The sequence below is a fragment of the Ziziphus jujuba genome, chromosome 1, assembly GCF_031755915.1.
Source record: "Ziziphus jujuba cultivar Dongzao chromosome 1, ASM3175591v1".
Lineage (NCBI taxonomy): Eukaryota > Viridiplantae > Streptophyta > Magnoliopsida > Rosales > Rhamnaceae > Ziziphus > Ziziphus jujuba.
The window spans coordinates 229,836-250,095 of NC_083379.1; the positions used below are offsets into that span (position 1 = coordinate 229,836).

Consider the following 20,260-nt stretch of genomic DNA (forward strand, 5'->3'; position numbering starts at 1 on the left):
TAAGCGGATGTAAATGCATATCCTTGCATGATACTTGACCATTGTTGGAGAATTTCCAAACCAAAGTAGCTACCGAATCAAAATCAACCTTGGCATCCTCAATAAGATGAGACTAATGTGAGAAAGCAATTCTCAAGTAATCAGGAAGAACCTATTTACCATCCACATCCAGGAAAAAGAAACAGGCCAATTCAAATTCCAAGAAAAGAAATTGAGACCAAATCATGAAGAGGCAGCCCAATCCAATTACCTTGTAGAAGCGAATCGTAGAGTGCTTACTAATAATCCAGCAACATTCTAAAGAAAGAAGAGAATACATTTTCCTCGTAGTCCACCAAATTAAAGATGAGACATAAAAGTTAAGTTTAATCTTCCCCATGTAGGGTGCCCATAAAAAGTCAAAAACAAAGATATCTTGAGACATACGTAAAGCTTTGTTAAAAGTGTATAAACGTTTGTTACCCAAACCACCACGCTTCACAGGAAGACAACATTGATCCCAAGCAACAGAAATCACCAAGCACTTTAAAGTCAGTTTCCCCTTAATAAGAGGCACACCCAAATCATCAAAAGGCATAGAACTGATAGTGATGTGCCTTCAGCTGAGCAGATAACCATGCTACCTAACTCTTAGAGTGAGAAGAGCTCTGATACCATATAGAAACTGTGTAAAAGCAGAAATTGATTTTCCCTTTCTTAATGAATAATACAATGTACAATGAGTATTTATACTGACAATATATATACAAGATAAATATGAAATACTAATAACAATTCTAAACTACTGATATGAATTATTTAAAAAAATACGTGTAACTCATCCTAGTTGTTAGCATATTTTTTTAAATAATTTATATCAGCAGTTTAGAGTTGTTACTATTTGTAACTTCAAACTACTGATATGAGTTATTTAAAAAAATATGCATAACTCATCTAGTTTTTAACATGTTTTTTTAAATAACTCAAATCAACAGTCTAAAATTGTTGCTAGTATTTCATATTTATCTTGTAGATATACTATCATTAATATAAATACTCATTGTACATTGTATTATTCGTTAAGAAAGGAAGAACCAGTTTCTGTTTTTACACAGTTCTACAAGAACCACGTTTCATTCCAAAAATCTTGTGAAACGCACTTTGCTGAGATACAGAAACATAAAACCCGAAGAATATGGAAAAATTTTCCAATTAACATGTTGACTCGATAAAGAACCATACAAGTTAAAAGCTTCAAAAATGATCCGCAAATTATGAAAAGTTCCTTTACAGAAAAGCAAAATATATTGGCATTAACGAATAATTTTTTAAAATCTTTTTAAAAAATAATTATTTTATTATTAAAAATTAAATCAAATTTAAATTTATATATATTTTTATATACCAATTAATTGATAAGGTGTTATTATATAGTAAATTTAAATACAGGCGATTCAAAATCGATATTTTTAAATAAAAAAAGTCAGTTTTGCTATATATATTAAAATCGATATTTTTAAAACATCGATCCACTTATAGAATTCCCTACATTATAATTTAACAGGAGGATTCAAATTTATTTATATTCACACCAAAATTTAATAAATCATGTTTGGATTAAGCAACTCCTATCCGAAGTCCATAGTCTCGGGGTTGAAAATGCATGTCTTCCCCTAAAACCCTAATTTCGTTGCAAAACCCTGCATTTTCCCAATTACTAATGGAGGACTCGGAGGGAGTTCTCAGCTTCGATTTCGAGGGCGGCCTTGACGCCGCCGCCGCCACCACCAACCCTGGCACCGCCTCCGGGCCCCTGATCCAATCCGATCCATCTGCCGGTGCTGCCGCAAACCCTGGAGCTGTCGGGCCGACTGCTCCCACCGATCCCTCGGTCCCCGGCGTCAACCCCGCCAGTCGGCGGAGCTTCCGACAGACGGTGTGCCGGCATTGGCTCCGCAGCCTCTGTATGAAAGGCGACGCTTGCGGCTTCCTCCACCAGTATGACAAGTCGCGGATGCCCATATGCCGGTTTTTCCGCATGTTCGGAGAGTGCCGCGAGCAGGACTGCGTCTATAAGCATACCCACGAAGATATCAAAGAGTGCAACATGTATGTCTGCTATTAATTGTTGTTGATGCATTCTCTGCGACTTTTTTTTTCTTGTTAAATGTTGTTTTGTAATTTTGCCTTGATAAATTGAAGCTTCGTGCGTCATTGGAAATTTAGGGACTTTTTTTTTCTTTGCTATTTTCTAGGACAAGTTATGGAAATAGATGAGGTGTGATAAGAGGCTTATGATGAGTTGTGTTTTTCTCTTAGTCTGTTCTTCATTTGGTTTCTGGTCACGATTTCGTGTGACCATGATAAAGTTGAATTGGATAAAAGGAAAATTAGTTATAATGAAAAGGGTAATTGCTAGTATGGGATTATTAAGGTTGTGATCCTTCAGACATGACATTATCTATGTTTTGAAGTTAAAAAGTCCCAGCATAATCTCTTTCCCTTCCTTCCTATGTATGTCTTGCTTAAACTTAGACATCTAACTACATTACGTTGACTATATGAAGAACAATAAAGAGCAAGTTATTAATGGAAACAAGAAAATCATAATTGCAGGTACAAGTTAGGTTTTTGTCCAAATGGTCCTGACTGCCGGTACAGACATGCAAAGCTGCCTGGCCCTCCACCTCCTGTAGAAGAAGTCCTTCAAAAGATTCAGAATTTAAATTCTTATAATTACAACACTTCAAATAAGTTTTTCCAACAACGGAATGCTGGGTTTTCCCAACAAGCAGAAAAACCCCAGCTTGCGCAAGGCTCCACTGCCGTCAATCAAGGTGTGGTTGGAAAGCCTTCGGCTATGGAGTCTACAAATGCCCAGCAGCAGCAACAGGTTCAACAGTCTCAACAACAGATTGGCCAGAACCCGATAGTAAATGTTCCCAACGGCCTGCCTAATCAGGCCAACAGAACTGCATCACCTCTGCCTCAAGGAATATCTAGGTGTGTTCAGAGTCCCAAGGTTTATTTTTAGGTTTTGTAAAATAAGTTTTCTGTATTCATTTTTATGGACATATATTACAGAAGTCCATTAATTGACCAATAATTGCCCAAAGAGTTCTATGTCATTGAGCTGTAATTAGCTTTCTTTGAACATATCTATAAATTTTATGCTGTACTACTTAACCATTTAATATATGGATATTCTTATATTCATTAGTTGCTTGCTTTCTAATTAACATTTGCTTTGGTTTATCTTAATACTTGAGTAGTATTGGTATCTTCTAGTAACTTCATCAGAGCTAATTTATAGGATTGGTGATTCACATTTTTTACTTTTCTTTTGTTTTCTTTGATCCCCTTCTTAAGACGAAAAGAGAGAGAATAGCAGCACTTATTTTCATGGAAGCTATTGAGGCAATAACAACAGTTGAAGAAATTTTGTTTAGGTTTCTGTCATTTACTGTCAAACTTATTTTGCATCCCGAGTGAAAATGTAGAAATTTCCTTGCCCTCATGTTTCTTTGAACACTAAATTTTAAATAGCATTTGATATTTTTCTTGAACCTTGTGTCTTAGTGGTTACCAACTAAAACTGCTCTATTCACTTCTAACAAAGTAAAATGCTAAATATTACCTTATAGTTAAATTCTTTCCTAAGGATGATTTAGTTACTATCTGTTAATATTTGTTAAAAAAAAAAAATTGTTTGGGCATGATTCAAATGTATGATTTTACAGTGATATACCAAACTTCAATTGAAATGTTGACTGTTTCTTCATAAGCTATTTCCCTTTCTATTATTTTATTTTCCCAAACCTAAATTTTATCGACTGATTCATTCTTCTTATTTTCTCTTCAAAATATATATATATATATATATATATGTATATGAAGAAATGAAATATTTTCTTTGTATATATACAACCATATACATACATAAATAATTGATACTTTGTATGTATAATATAAGTATATGCTTCATATTTTGTACATGCAAGCATTCATACAGGATTTACATGTTCATGTCTATTATTTTTACATTTCTGTATTTGTCCATTCATGTTTTTGCATATATGTATGAATATGTAATGTCTAACATCCAGTCATTGAAGATGGTATCCAAAAATAAGTTAGCCTTGTTGTCTTCTTGTTATTCTTTGGCTAGTTTAAGCAATATGTACGGAATTCAGTTTGAATAGATGGAATTTATAATTTGATATGCATAGGCTTGTAGTGCTTGCCAGAATTTGTATTTTGGTAAGTCAAATGCATGTATGCAGGTTTTATTCTTTAGAGTGGACACTTTATGCGAAAAATGTTGAAGGTAGTACCGTACCTATTCCTCTCCTTCCACAACCCCACTTTTGTGGGATCAATACTTTTTTTCCTTTTGGTCAGTTGGGTTACTCTAACTTTTCTTCTCCCGCTTGTGGCGGATACAGCCATGCCACAACACTTTCACCCTAGAGACATGGGATCAATACTTAGATGTTGGGTTTTTTGTATCCTAAAAAAGTTCTAAATTAAATATAGTTATCTGAATTTTCATATAATAGTGCAGAATACATATTAGTTATTTGGTTATGAATGTAATTTGGCGATTAACCGTTAGGATAATATTTCACCAACTTACAAAATTCGAGGGAATAAAGACACAATTATTTCTAAAAGGTGTATCTTGAGGAAACTACTGGAGCCAGTTATAGAGAATTGGATAGTGTGGCTTGAGAGACATTTTGAGAAAGAGGAAAGTAGAAAATCTGTTTTTGATGAAAGTTGAGAGACATTTTCCGGGTCTCAATGGTTTTAGCATGGCTTTTTTTGAAGAACATTGGAAGGTTTCAAGGAGTTGCAAGTCGATGGGGTGGTCAATGCCATTTCGAATTCCACTTTTATTTGTTTAATTCCCCAAAGGTGGCTGGCTTAAAGCCTTAACAACTTTAGGTCAATTTGTTTGGTTACAAGCCTGTAAAAGTTTGACAAAAGGTGTTGTCTTTTTTATTAAGGCAAAAGGTATTGTCTTTTTGATTAAGAGAGGTCTTGGCAAGCAGGATTTGGAATCCCATGGTGGAGGAAAGCGGATTTTTAAGATTGATTTCAAGAAGACATATATTTGTGTATTGGGATTTTTGAGGTATTTTTGTTGAATAGAAAAGGTTTTGGAAATAAATGGAGGAATTGTTGAGGTTGTGATTGTGTGTTTTTATGAATGGGAGACCAAGAGGTAAATTTGGTGTCTAGAGAGGATTGAGGCAAGGGCATCCTTTTTCTTCCATGCATATTTACTTTGATAATAGATGTTTTGAGTGGATTGGTCGAAAAGACAGGGGAGGTTCAATCGGGGATTTAGTGTTAGAAAGAAATAGGGTACAGATTACCAATATATGACCTGCGGATGACACTAATTTTTTGGTTTAGGACATGAGTTCTAAGTTTAGGGATTTGGTAGAGTGCTGGAATTTTTTAGTTTAGGGTCAGTCTTGAAGATTAATGGCTAAGAGTATCATTTGGGTGTGAATCATTAACGTTCAGGAGGTACAATCATTAACATTTGAAGATTAATGATTTACCATTTTAGTTATAATTTTTTTTCTGCTTAATGTTGTATTATCGTAGAATATGTTATGTTTATGATTTGTTTTTTCAGAAGACATGGAAAGTCTTCATGCCTGTGGAGATAGAAGGGGTGTCCTTGATAAATGGAAAGAAAAAGTCTTAGTCCCTATACCTCAAATTTAGAGAGAAGGAAGAATGATATTAATATGTAAATGGAAGTGTAAGACTGAATAGTGTCTTCTTCACAGCGATGATTAAGTTGAATCATCTATTATATTATCTGTAGATGATATGTCTAATGAGAAAAATCTAGATAGAGAAAATGAATAACATTTTATATAGACCTAATGCACTTTCAGTTTAAGGCATGTTGAGGAAGAATAATTTCAACTTTTCCATGCCTTGGTACTAAAGGTGTAGCCTTAAGTTGAATCCTAAAAGATGTTGTAAGTCAGCATATTAAGACTGTCTTACCTAAGCTTATGCTTGATTGAAGTTAAGAATTCTGTCTGCAACTTGAGCTTATGGGATTACAGTACCTATGCATGATTAGGACATGCTGTAGTGGAAGTTGTATTTAAAAGGAATATGATAAATCTGCTACATAGTTGGGATTGTATCATGCAAGATCTAGAAGGTAGATAATGTTTTAAGTTGGTTAACTTATATCCATTTTTTGTGCAAATAGCATTCCAAATCTGAGATCGAACAGTGATCCAGCCCTTTTAGAAATGCCTTGGTTGAAGTTGAGTCATATGCTGTTTTGATATAAGAGCTGGTATTGTGTGCATAAAAATTCTGTTTTTTGTTGCTGTGTTACTTCTGAAACACTAGCTGCAAGTTGCACAATCATGCATGTGGAGGCATGCATGTTAATCAAGTATCGTTTTTGTAAATTTGTTTTTACCAAGCTCCTAAGGTATAGCGAGAACAAGTTCATCTTGATAAAAGTGAATTCTGAGTGCATGATTCTCTGAATCCATGTCCTAAATAATATGGGAATTCAGCTTTTTATGCCACAGAATCTTAAATGTATAAACTCAGTGCTTTATAATTTAAGTATATGCCTATATTGTGTGATACCACCATCAAATACTGGGAATGACCCAAAAAATGAAAATAAGAATACTGGGAATGATGGAATATATCTAGTTCAGAAAATTTATCATAAGGAAGAAGAGACTGTTTTCTGTGATGCTGCTGTTATTGAATGGAAAGAATTGATTTTATGTGTATATATATATATATATATATATTGGATTCAAGTTCTATTGAATGCTTCTGAGAATGTGTTTAACTGATAAATTTGGGATTTTTTTTGTTCAAAAAGAATTAAACTGTGTTGTCTTGATGGTAATCTTTTTCTTCTCGACTGCCTCATTTAAGGTTTATAGATGGGTTTTTTTATTTTTTTTTTATTTTTTTGGTCGTTGTTGTTGTTGTTGATGTAATGCTATCTTATTGACAAAGCGTTTATTTTTAAAATCATAAAACCACAGGAATAAACTAATGAAAACAAAGTTACTAGCCACTAACCAGAATTGTCTTTTACATATAATATCATTTATTGGTTTTTGTTTTGCTGAAGGATGATGACGTTTAGAAATTATTAGATGAATATCACCCCCGACAGGAGATTTTCTCTTGCATAATTGAAGTTGTGGTTTTTGACTTCTACAGTGACAAATAGACTCCTCTCTCTCTCTCTCTCTCTCTCTCTCTGTGTCGCCCCCTCTCCCTTAATGCAAATTTACAGGTCCTAAATGGGTTGTATGGTATAATTATTATTGTTTTATCAATCCATTCTACTTATTTTATCTTTGTAATTTAAACTATTCATATCTAAGTAACACTTATGTTCAACTTACCCGGGAATGATACCCAGGTATTAAATTTAATTCCACCAACTAACAAAGTTTCTTTAGTGTATAATTTTAACTATTCTTTTGTAGTTGTCAAGTGGATGTGTCTGGTTCCACTCTTGAGAGCAGCTACTTCATGCAAGACTCCCAAAGTTAGGTCTTTGGATTGTATCCATAAGCCCTCACCTAAGAATTCACTGGTGGGGCCAACACTTGGCAGTGGATTGTTATGTAAAGTTTTAGTAATGTTACCTCTGCTTTGTGATCAAAGCTTCTTATTGCTTGTGTTATGACTACCGGGTTATAGTTAGAAAAGTAAATAAGTATGTATCTCTTCCTTTCTGCTACTTGATATGTGCTACTTAGGTTTTTGCCTAGGTACTTTTGATTCTGAAATTATGGTGCATGGGGTGCATATAAGATGCCTGGTGAGGTTCTTCATTGTTGGTCTGTTGTAATGATAAACTTTGATGAATATTAAGTTGTAGCAGCTTGTCATTCTTCCGTTTCATGGAATTTTAAGAATGCTTCTATATAAATATTTTTCGTTCTTCCCAGTTAAAGTGCCTTTAATTGATTGAAAAATTGAATCCACTTATTTATTTGGAAACATGAAACCTTAGGTATTTCATCGTTAAGAGTTGCAACCGTGAAAATCTGGAATTATCAGTTCAACAAGGAGTTTGGGCTACTCAAAGAAGCAATGAAGCTAAACTAAATGAAGCTTTCGACTCTACCGAAAATGTGATCTTGATTTTCTCAGTCAACCGAACTCGGCATTTCCAGGTAGTTTTACAATTTGATATCCCGTGTAGCACGTTTCTATTTTGTTCTGTCTTATGAACTTGTGATCAAGGTGTATGATTTCACAGGCCTTACTAGGTTTTAAAATTCTATCATTCTTGTAATCATACCTTCTTCCTTTGTTGTTGGAGTTGAACATAAATTGTTTTCCTTTTTAGGGTTGTGCAAAGATGATGTCCAGAATTGGTGGGTCTGTTAGTGGAGGGAATTGGAAATATGCACATGGAACTGCACATTATGGTCGGAATTTCTCAGTCAAATGGTTAAAGGTAACCTTTATTTATAAGCCTAATGGTACAAAAGGGCCCAATTGTGAATTTACATGGTTGAAAATGGTGGCGTATACCATGATCCTTGGTTTTAGCTTTAATTATTGTTTAGTATTAGAAATCTGGAGTTATGATAAGGAAATGTAACACTTTCGTTGAAACTTTAATTTGAATTTTAGTAATTTGATAGAATTATATTGGAGAAGTTGAGTTTTAGTTCCCATTATTCATTGAGCTTCATTTCAGAAGCCAGTATATTGAACATTAAATCATTAAAATGTATTAGAGTTTAGTCAAACTTGTAACGTATATATATATATGATTTATTGTTTTAATTTGGAGCCTGTTTAAAGCTAGTATCATTAATGACTTCACTTGGTTTGATACTTGGTTTGATTTTTTCTCTTTCCTGGTTTGGATACTAGATTTGACTTTTATTGGGAACTGAATTGTGCCAAAATTGGCATTGGTAGTGGAAAATACATTGAATGTTCTTATGTTTGAAACTCTATATGGGAAAGAGCTCTTCATTATTTTCTCTAAATTGGTAAGATTTGAATCTAGCCCAATCCCATATCATTGAGCCAAAGCCTGTGTGGAGCAATTGCTGGAACTTTGTACTAGCCAATGCTAATCAAATAGAACATTTAAAATACTTCAAAAACCAATGGATAGATAAGCGCTGTACCAGATGCAATGAACAATCGAAAAATTTTATATGCAGTTATGTGAGCTGTCTTTCCACAAGACTCGTCATCTGAGGAATCCGTTCAACGAGAACTTACCAGTGAAGGTATTATATTCTCCCTTTTTTTTTTGGTTTTTTATTTGAGATACATTAATATGATTTTGCTAGAATGTAGCTTATTTCCAGCAGACAATGCTAATGTGTTTGCAGCACATCTTAATAAATTGATTGGAGTGCTTTCAATAAAAGTTATTTATGTAGGTTGCAATGTACATTACTTGGACGATTCAGTGTCTTATGTTTGGAAACTAGAATTACAATTAGTCTTTGTTTAGTAGGAAGTAAAGCAACAAAGAGGACGGAAAGTGGAAAGAAGGAAACAAAACTAAATTTCCATCTTTCCTCGTCCCTCCTCCCCTTCCGTTTCTTCCTATTTTTCCTTTCTGCCAAACAGGTTTCATTGACTGCAAGGTCTCAACCAAATTAATTTTTGCATGGAGGTCCTCATCCTCTTCATCCCTTAATAGGCTGCATTTTGTTGCAGGCTATTTCACAACAGTTATGATCTGAAAGCTAATTATCCTATAATAACTCAAATTGAATATTGTAGAACAATATAAGCATTGCATTCATTGTCCATGAGCCTGATCTAAAACTAGTCAGAAGCAACTATGCTAACTTATAGCCCAACAGATGGTCTGCAATATGCTAATGGTTGGGTTAGACCAGGAATTAAGTACTACAGACTTGTTTGTGCCAGCTTTTACGTTGTCTAAAAGGAGAATGCCAAGTTTGATGAAGATAGGGCAAGTTGTCCTACACCTTCCTAATAGGGGGCTTTGATGAAGTAGCTTGACCATGGCATGCCCTCCATAAAGTTATTATGATGAATACAATATAAATACATTGTCCAATCATTATTTGTCCATATATGCTTATCTGGATCCTACTACTCTTACATGCTAAAATATTTATATATTAATACTGCATGTGTAGTGGGAGAGAGATTTTTATTTTATTTTATTTATTTATTTATTTATTGTTCTTATTACTATTTTTTCGTTTGATATGTCATATGGTTCCGTACCTGCCAATGAGACATAAAAGTGATCCTTCTGCAAAAGTGAAACTTTTGGATTTTAACAAATGCATGCTGGTATAATTATTTTAGAATCCAGAATTCCTGGATAAGAAGATTATTTTATGTATAATTATATATTATTTGTCAATATTTTTTAAAACTGTCATGTTGGTAATCATTAATCAACGTGTCATTCTTCTTCCCAACAATTATTTTGACACTTAAGCACATTAACCGTCTTTTGATCTTATGTAGTGGTTTTATAATTGCAGATAAGTAGAGACTGTCAAGAGCTAGAGCCCTCCATTGGTGAACAGCTGGCTTCACTTCTTTATCTTGAGCCAGATAGCGAACTTATGGTATGCTTCCCTTTTTTATTTGCTATAATTTGGCCAAAAAGAGAGCACATTTAAGAAGAAGAAATCGAGAGAAAAGTATATATATGCATTTATTTATATTTGTGCTTGTAGTGTGTTGAAAGTACATAAAAGCAAATGTATTTGTTATTAAAAATGAGGAAAAACCATATCTTTCAGCGTAAGCACATAAGCACATGCATACAGAAGGGGTGAGATAATAGTAAAAACACCTAAATCATAGGTGCAGCAATAACATCCTAAATCAAAGGACAAAGCCTGTATGAGCTTTAGTTATCTGACCATGGAATGGTAATTCACCAAGCACAATGATGTGCTAGTAGCTTTGTTGCAATCTTCAGAGTAGATGTGGACATTAGAAAATTCATATTTCACTACAATGATGCCTTTCTATTTATGAAATTGTGAAATGTTTATAAGTTAATCAAAATGTTATTTTGTTTTCCTGATGCAGGCAATTTCCATTGCAGCAGAATCCAAAAGGGAAGAGGAAAAAGCGAAGGGAGTGAATCCAGACAATAGTGGGGAAAACCCAGACATTGTCCCATTTGAGGACAATGAAGAGGAGGAAGAGGAGGAAAGTGAAGATGAGGAAGAGAGCTTAAGCCAGGTTCCTGGGGCAGCAAATCAGGGTCGAGGAAGAGGCAGAGGAGTCATGTGGCCCCCTCACATGCCACTGGCTCGTGGAGCCAGACCTATGCCTGGGATGCAAGGCTTTCCTCCTGTGATGATGGGTGCTGATGGGTCACCTTATGGACCTGTTACACCTGATGGATTTGCGATGCCTGATCTTTTTGGAGTGGGCCCTCGTGCGTTTAATCCATATGGTCCAAGGTTTTCTAGTGATTTTATGGGGCCTTCATCTGGCATGATGTTTCGGGGGCGACCTACACAACCTGGTTCTGTGTTTCCAGGCAATGGATTTGGGATGATGATGGGTCCTGGACGTGCTCCATTTATGGGAGGGATGGGGGTTCAAGGTACAAATCCGAACCGAGCTGTTCGGCCAGGTGGTATGCCTCCGATGTTTCTGCCACCCCCTCCACTGTCATTGCAAAACACCAATCGTGTTACGAAGAGAGATCAAAGGGGGCCAGCTAATGATCGTAATGAGAGGTTCAGTGTAGGGTCAGACCAACTCAAGGGTCAGGAAGGTCAAGCTGGTGGACCAGATGATGAGGCACATTATCAACAAGGATTAAAGCCTCACCAAGAAGACCAATATGGTGCTGGAAACAGCTTTAGAAATGATGAAAGTGAGAGCGAGGATGAGGCACCAAGGCGATCAAGGCATGGGGAGGGAAAGAAGAAGCGGCGAGGCTCTGAAGGGGATGGTGCCACTGGCTCTGATCACTAGTGGGATTTCACTGGCTAAATAGCAGCTGAAACATGGGATGCCACCAACCACGGAAAGCTATTTTCCCTTGTAGGCACAGCTGCTTCTTTAGAAATCATTTGGGGTGCTAGAGGAAATTTTAGGTGGTGAACAGTTTTTCAGGTCCATCAACAACTTTCCCTCTTTCCCTCTTTCCCTCTCTCATCATTCAAATTATGTCGGTGGACTTTATATTTCTGTAACTATATGTGAAGGCTTTTCAAAGAAAATTGAAGAGCAGGATTGATATTCCCAACTTATTTGTAAAGATCTCACACCATCACATATTTAATTAATATGGTACACTGTGCGACTTTATATGAGAAAATGGCTCTTATGTTCTATAAATTGCTTCACAAACCAAAAAAAAAAAAAAAAAAAAAAAAGGAAGAAAAACATGCGGTTAAGTCTAAACAAGAACATAGCTCCATTAAGACGGACAGGACTTTTGATTAAATTTTTATGAAATTGGTCAGCTATACGCACGTACACTTTCTGCATAGATAATTTTCACTTCTTGTTTGACAATTGACATGGCATACGCAATTTTTTCTTTAATGAGATGGATTAAAATTGAGAATAAAAAGAAATAAGGGAAACATAAACGATAAATCCTTTTTTTTTTTTTTTCCTTATCAATTTTCATTCCCCCCAAAAAAAAAAACAAAAAAAACTCCATTTTCAACATGTATTCTTCATATAGGTTTCTTATACAAACATAGAGTAGTGAATTTCATACTACAATATTAACAAAATTCATAATAGGTGAACATAATTCTCCATATAATATACGCCAAAACTTGTAAACAATGATTAGTAAAAAAAATTTAAAACAAAAATGAAGATAAATCTTTAAATTTGTTTCATTTTAAGAAAATTATCTGATACTGTTTTCTGTTTCAATAAAATAAAAATCCTACTAATAATTTTAGCAAACTCTAAAAGGTCTTCTGATTTTTTTTTCCTAAGAACTGAACAATTGACAAATAATATAATATAAATGAGCTTTAAACAAAACAATTAAATATTAATTAGCATAAAAAAATAGTTTGATAGAAAAGAAAAAGTATTATAAAAAAAAAAAAAACTTGAATGTAATTTTTCCCACAAAATATTATATTATTATTATATGGTAAAAATTTGCAAATTAAAAATGAAGCTTCCCATGCCACTGTCATCCAACCCAACCGCTACGAAGTTCAAATCGGATAATAGGATGAAAAGATCTGATAATTTGTATTTATGGATATCAATTTTTTTAATAATTATATCAAAAATGTTTAATTTGAACACGATTCATTTATTAATCGATCCATTTATTAATCGTGTCAAATATCTAAAACACTAATTCAATCTGTTTATAAACAAGTCAACACAACACAATCCATTTAACACGATTATTTTAACGGACCATATTGACCTATTAACCTGTTAATTTGAAATTGATCCGTTAATCCAAAAACTAATTTATTAATCCGAAAATTAACCAATTAACTCGAAAACTAATTTATTTTTTTATGTTTTTATTTTTGTTTTGTTAAAAATTTATTTTTTATTTTCAAAAAATTAATAATAAAAAATTATTTTTATAAAAATTTTTAATTATTAAATATTATATTATAGATAAAATTATAATTAAAAATTCAATTTAAATAAATTATAATAAATATATAATCATATCATATTAAAATTAACATATTTAATAAATAAATTATAATAAATCAATTTAAAAATTATATAATTATTAATCATATTAAATAAATTAATCAATTATAATTTAAATCTATTTATAATAAATACAAATCTATTTATCTCCTATGGTTTTTCTAACATATGTCAAAATCCAAATTACCACCTGCCCATAACCCTACAAACCTTACAAGCAATCGCCACGACACAACACAACGGCTTAAGCCCTAACCTTAAACCCTACTCGCTCTAACCATAAACCCTACTCGCTCTGCAAAACCCAACCAACAAAGCTTGCATCTTTCTCATTTCTCGGAGTTCCGAAGTCTAAACCATGAAGAACAAGAAAGGTTCACGTCCGAAGGTCAAGAAGGTTTCGCTCGTCAAAGACCCTTTCTTCGCCGCAGAATCCAAGAAGCGGCGGAAGCCGGACGGTGCCAGTGGAAAAGGTAATGTTATAGAAAGCAGCGAATCAGACGATGATTTTATTGGCGGCTCCGATAGGGACGCTGTAGAGGAAGCCGATGCCGATGAGTTTGTGAAAGAGACTGCCGATGAGGCCAGGAAGAGGCTGGCGACTGCCGCTTTTGAGAAGTTCCGGAAAAATGGGCCGAAAAAGATGGATGAGGAGGATGACGAAGGAGTTAGTGGCAAGGAAAGTGAGGATGGGCAGAAGGATTCGCTTGTCGCCCAGATTTTGCTGCAGCAGCAGCTTGAGGAGAGTGGTCGGGTGAGGAGAGCTATCGCTTCGAGGTAATGCAGCTCTGATTTGGAAAAAAAATATATATATTTTTATAGGAAGGACTTTGTACTTGAGAATTATAGGCCCTATACACTACTCAAATTGTCTTTTTGTGCGTATGTTTGCCCTTCTATGCTAGTTGTTGACATTTAGGTTCAATGCAATGTTTATCATTTGGTTCAGATCAAGTGGCATTTTTATGTTATCAACTCTGACTTGTACACTATACTCAATTTTCCCTCTAATTTGATGTTTCTTTTTAATAATAACATGCTGGTTTCCTGCAGCTTTCTTGTTAAACCATTTTCGTATGCCCTTGTTGCATGAATACTATAAGTTGAAGCTTGTCTTTTTTCTTTCAGAATATGTATTTTTTTCCCGCTTCTTTATTACTTGATATTAGGGTTACGAGTGTATTTGGAACATGTGATAATTTTATTATCTGATGGCTTTCTCCATTGGGTCAACCTTGGGTAAGATTATTACATTTGGAGAGTGATGTTTATTGTTGGAAATTGTCTGACATGTATAATAACGACTAATAAGCTTTTTGCATGTCTTATTGTCAAGAATCCAGGTCTGTGCTAGTTAGTGTTTTTTTCTTCGTTTCCTTCCCTACCCAAACCCAACCCCCCCCCCCCCCCCCCCCCCCCCCCCCCTCTCCCTCTTTAATAGTTTTTGGAATGTTAATACTAGGATTTGGTGTTTTAATATCCTATGGTCTTAATTCAGGGTTAAAAAGCCGGAAGACACTGATGAATTCAGAGTTTTAGTGAAGCACCGACAATCTGTCACTGCTGTGGTTCTATCCGAAGATGACTTGAAGGGCTTTTCAGCTTCCAAGGACGGCACTATTATGCATTGGGATGTAGATAGTGGGAAAGGTGAAAAATACCAATGGCCAAGTGAAGAAGTACTAAGGTCCCATGGGGCCAAAGATCCACAAGGCCGAGCAACAAAACATAGTAAACAAGTGCTAGCATTGGCTGTTAGCTCAGATGGACGATATTTAGCCAGTGGAGGATTAGACCGCCATGTTCATATATGGGATACACGTACACGAGAGCATATTCAGGTAAATTACTGATTTGGTTTTGGAAAATGAATGATGTAATTTAAAATCCTGGAGGTATTGGTTCCAGAAGAACAGCTGAAATTAATGAAAAAAGTTAGTGGCTTATGGGTCTCACATTTTGACTGATTGTAGACCCTCCCTCCCTATATTTACAAGATTTAAATGTTCTATATTCTTTTTCACATTAAACGCACCACCACCAGTAGGTATGTGTTTTTTAGTTCACAGACTATATTATGTACTCAGATGACTCATCTATCAGTTAAGATGATGAGATATTATTGCTAAAGACTCATCTATCAGTTAAGATGATGAGATATTATTGCTAAAGGACAGCTTTGAGAACGCTTACTGATGCAATACTGCTATCCAGGGACTGACCTCCCTAGCCATTTTTAGTTTTGATTAAAGTTTTTGCATTCATATATCTGATACAGTTGAATATTTTTCCTTATTGCTATGCAACACCACATATGAGATCTTGGATGTACATTTTCATGCATGTTAGTCTCATTTATATGCTATGCTTGCAACAGGCATTCCCTGGTCACAGAGGACCTGTTTCGTGTGTAACATTTAGGCAAGGTACTTCAGAACTTTTTTCTGGTTCATATGATCGAACAGTCAAGATATGGAATGCAGAAGATAGAGCTTATTTAAATACATTATTTGGTCACCAAAGTGAAGTATTAAATATGGATTGCTTACGAAAAGAGCGGGTATTGACCGTTGGACGTGATCGGAGTATGCAGTTGTTTAAGGTGGGCTAAAATTCTTTCACTAGTATCACAGGGGAATGCATGCAATTACAATTATTTAAGTCAAATTGATACACAAGCAAAACTGTAATTAGACAATGTTAAAATTAGATGTAACAGTCTCATGGTTTTTTCCTACATGAGGATTTAATGCATGTTCATATATCATGAACTTCTCTTGGAATTGAGTTGAGTGGTTACTTTAGTCAACATATTAAGATTGACTGATCTATAAATTTATCTATTAGTTGAGATAATTTTTTGGTTTTAATTTTAAATCCAAAAAATTGGGGTCATGTGTAGTTCTGCCCCATCAATCTTCATCTTTCTTGTTTTACTGCTTGCACATTTGATTCTAACAAATGGTTCCATTCTCTGTATATAGGTCCCTGAGGAGTCACGTTTAGTGTTCCGTGCCCCCGCATCATCTTTGGAATGCTGTGGTTTTGTTAGTAATGATGAATTCTTATCTGGATCAGATGATGGAAGCATTGAGCTATGGAGTGTTCTAAGAAAGAAGCCTGTTTGCATTTTTAAAAATGCTCATGCCTTGTTGACTGCAAACAATAATTTTGAACAGAAGGATGGTAATAGAATCCCTGACGGCCACCTAGGTAATGATATAAAATTTTCTTCTTATTGCTTTGCTGGCTAAGTTTTGGAATGTTTACTGTTCCTTGCGATCTTCATACATTAGTGCTCCAGTCATTTGTTTTGTATACTCTGCAACTCTGATGTCCAAAAAATTTTGCAATGTATAAAAAAATTGTTTTTATCCCACCCTAAATCCTAAAACTAAATGACATTAACACTGCACTTTCTTGAGAAGAAATTTTAAAAAGTACAGTTTTTGGAAATGCTTATAATCTTCTTAGCCTTCATTGCTTGTGCTGACTCAACATTTACTATTATAAGATGTTTTTGGATTCCACCATGCAGAAAATGATGACCTGACATCTGAAAAGTATGGCTCTTCTTCTGCATATTCGTGGGTTAGTTCAATTACTGTTTGTAGAAGCAGTGATCTTGTTGCATCAGGAGCTGCTAATGGGTATGTTCGTTTATGGGCTATTGGAAGTGACACCAAAGACTTACAGCCTTTATACAACCTTCCATTGGTAAGTGAAAGCCTGTAAATCACAATCATTCTTATACTAATATTAAGTGTGATTATTCCTCTGAATTTGGTCATTATTTGTATTTTATCTCCTTGTTGCTCAATCCTCTTTGGTAAAAGGGAAGATGTAAAACAGATGGATGGATAGAAGACATAAAAGAAGTGCCATCTCTTTTTGGTATGAAAGGATGAGGAGAAGAGGAGGACAGATGAAAATATCACTGTCTCCGTTTGTTATTTTCCATAAATGGGTCCTTTATATGAAAGAGAACAAAAAAAGAAAGATAGAAAGGGAGAATTTATCATTTACTTTAAAAAACAGGAGCCTTCTGATTCACTTCCTATCCACCAAATGATATAACAATCCTCTGCCTCACCGTTCCAACTCTCTTTCTTCCCCACTTATTCCTAACCTTATATTAATGTTGACTTTTAAAATGCTGCTTCGGGCTTTTAAGGCTCAAAAACAGCTTCTTGGATGTTTAGATAGTTTTCTGGAAGAGCTTTAGGCCTCAGAAGAGCTTTTAAGCAAAGCCAGTGAGGTGTTGCATCTAGGGAAGCTCTTTTGAAGAAGCATAAGCGAAAATTATCCCAAAAAGGGCCTAGTATTGTTTCTCCACATGTTCTGTTCAATACTGCAGTTCAGTTAATGCTTCCTGATGGTTTAACTTAATTTGCCCTTTCTTGTTAATGTAATTTAAAATTCATGTATCTATTAATATCAAAGTCTACCCTCCTCCCAAAGGGAAAGAAAACTCTTTTCCCTTCTTTGCTCTCTACTTTCAATTTGTTTGATCATGGGAGTTTGTCTTGTATGATACAGGTTGGGTTTGTTAATTCGTTGGCTTTTGCGAAATCTGGAGAATTCCTGGTGGCTGGAGTTGGACAGGTGATTTTTTTCTTCTGTTACTCTTAGTTATGACATTTGTGCTTTTGACATTCATTCGAGGAACTTATTCTCCATTACTTGAATGGAAAGACATACTTCAAGATTTGAATTTTAAGTACACTTTCAAAATTTGAATGGCTTTTGGTTAACAGAAATGGATTAGATCTTTTTTCAAAAAACTAATAACAGTAATAATTATGCTTACTGAAAGTTGCATTAAAAAAAAAAAAAAAAAAAAAAAAAAAAAACTAATACTAAGCTTACTATTTAATAAAAAAGTACTTGATTATTTTCTTACATACATGTTTAGAATTTTGATGGGAAATTAATTGGCTGCAAATCTTGCCGTGGAAACCACAACATTCTCAGATTCTTAGATAAATGCTTCATTTATCTTCTGTTTCTTTGCTATAGTGATAGACATGTTCAAATGATACTCCTCTGGGATATCCAACAGTTTTGAGTTCTTACAGAAAACATATTTTGCACCAGGAACCTCGATTAGGAAGGTGGGGACGTATCCCTGCTGCTCGAAATGGAATTGCATTTCATTCTCTGAAGCTTTCTTAAAGTGGCCCAAAATTTTTTGTAGCTCTCAATTTTGACGACTTTGAGGTGATAATCTTAATGATAACAATTTATTTTACCCCACAAGTCATATATGTTAATTGTCGTTTATTTTTCACCCTGTCTTGCTAAGTTCATATGCGGGAAATTAAGAAATCATTTGTTATTTGAAGAGGTAGTTCTACACTCAAAAGGGTACAAAAATAGTCTATGGTTGAAAGACCTCAGATGGACCTTATGTAGGACAGAATTTGTTGTTTATGACTTACCCCAGAATTCATTTGGAAGTCAATTGATCAATATGATAGAGAAGGCTCCTTTCTATCGTTTAAATATCTATCTTTGGTGAAAGCAACATTATACTTTCATTCTATAATAATAAACTATATCAGTTGCTAGCATTATGTATATGTCGACTTTGAGGATGTAACTAAGTTAGCCATTTTCCTCAGTACTAGGATTCATTTTATACATAATCAAAGGTGAAAATTTTATTCAATTGAATGCATGACATAAAATTATAAATTTTTCAAAATTTTCTTGATAAAGTTATATATATATATATATATCCAGAGGAGGATTTTCTCATGAGGACGGAGCCTAGGATAACCTGAATACGTGAACAACACATGGTATGGGAGGGTCAGGAAATTTTGAAAAAGATTTAATTTTAGTGTGAGGAAAATGGCAATTTATTTTCTAATGTGGCATCCTCAAAGTTGAGATTTTCCATCCTAAGTGCTAAAAATAACCACTTTTGTGGTTCCTATGAAGCACTATCAGAAAGACAAGGAAAGAATTACCTCATGCTAAGAGAAAGAGTAGGAGATAGAAGAGGACGTGAGTGCCGCTTACCCATGTCTGGATGTGCTCAAATTATCTAGGCTTCATCTTTTACTAATTTTTTAGATTTATTTAAGGGTATGAATTTTAAAATTTTGAAATATTATAAATGTAATTAATTATTCATCAATCGTCTCATACGGAGCAGTCTGGATGTGCTCAAATTATCTAGGCTTCATCTTTTACTAAATTTTATAGATTATCTCAAAATTATCTAAGAGTATGAATTTTAATTTTTTAAATATTATAAATGTAATTAATTATTAATCAAATGTCTCATAGCGTTATAGAGATTTATTTATAATAAAACTAATTAATAACATTAAGAAACTAAAATAATACTTGTTAGAAAATTAAAATTATAAAAATTTTAATTAAATAAAAAATTAATTAATAAATTTTTTTAAAATATAAAATAATTAAAATAATAAAATAACTCTAATTAATTAAAGAAATTAATTAATAAAAGTTTCTAAAAAATAAGAAAATTAAAATAATAAAATAGCATTATTAGATAAGAAAATTAAATTAGATTAAGGCTATTTGGATCCTTTAAAGGCAAATAAGTCCATTTTCACCCAAGATC

At 34.1% G+C, this 20,260-nt stretch overlaps 2 protein-coding genes across 2 annotated transcripts; both read left to right on the top strand.

Moving 5' to 3' along the window:
- Nucleotides 1-1,510: 1,510 nt before the first annotated feature.
- LOC107418479 (30-kDa cleavage and polyadenylation specificity factor 30) lies at nt 1,511-12,322 on the top strand. Its single transcript, XM_048478892.2, has 7 exons — nt 1,511-2,088; nt 2,596-2,982; nt 8,024-8,186; nt 8,363-8,473; nt 9,198-9,266; nt 10,515-10,601; nt 11,074-12,322. The coding sequence occupies exons 1-7, from the start codon at nt 1,643-1,645 to the stop codon at nt 11,974-11,976; spliced, it is 2,166 nt and encodes a 721-aa protein (XP_048334849.2). The 5' UTR covers nt 1,511-1,642; the 3' UTR covers nt 11,977-12,322.
- Nucleotides 12,323-13,836: 1,514 nt separating this feature from the next.
- On the top strand, nt 13,837-19,166 carry LOC107419046 (U3 snoRNP-associated protein-like EMB2271). Its single transcript, XM_048467375.2, has 7 exons — nt 13,837-14,436; nt 15,158-15,500; nt 16,037-16,261; nt 16,644-16,872; nt 17,198-17,376; nt 18,199-18,264; nt 18,757-19,166. Exons 1-7 carry the CDS (start codon nt 14,018-14,020, stop codon nt 18,832-18,834), a joined length of 1,539 nt encoding a protein of 512 aa, XP_048323332.2. The 5' UTR covers nt 13,837-14,017; the 3' UTR covers nt 18,835-19,166.
- The last annotated feature ends 1,094 nt before the right edge of the window (nt 19,167-20,260 follow it).

What these genes read in the sequence shown, in the direction of transcription:
- LOC107419046 (XM_048467375.2), top strand. Translation starts at nt 14,018, where the DNA reads ATGAAGAACAAGAAAGGTTCACGTCCGAAGGTCAAGAAGGTTTCGCTC. An exon ending in GTACACGAGAGCATATTCAG is followed by an intron (nt 15,501 to 16,036) that starts GTAAATTACTGA and finishes TGCTTGCAACAG; the next exon opens with GCATTCCCTGGTCACAGAGG. An exon ending in AATCCCTGACGGCCACCTAG is followed by an intron (nt 16,873 to 17,197) that starts GTAATGATATAA and finishes TCCACCATGCAG; the next exon opens with AAAATGATGACCTGACATCT.
- LOC107418479 (XM_048478892.2), top strand. Translation starts at nt 1,643, where the DNA reads ATGTCTTCCCCTAAAACCCTAATTTCGTTGCAAAACCCTGCATTTTCC. An exon ending in ACGAGAACTTACCAGTGAAG is followed by an intron (nt 9,267 to 10,514) that starts GTATTATATTCT and finishes TTATAATTGCAG; the next exon opens with ATAAGTAGAGACTGTCAAGA. An exon ending in AGCCAGATAGCGAACTTATG is followed by an intron (nt 10,602 to 11,073) that starts GTATGCTTCCCT and finishes TTCCTGATGCAG; the next exon opens with GCAATTTCCATTGCAGCAGA.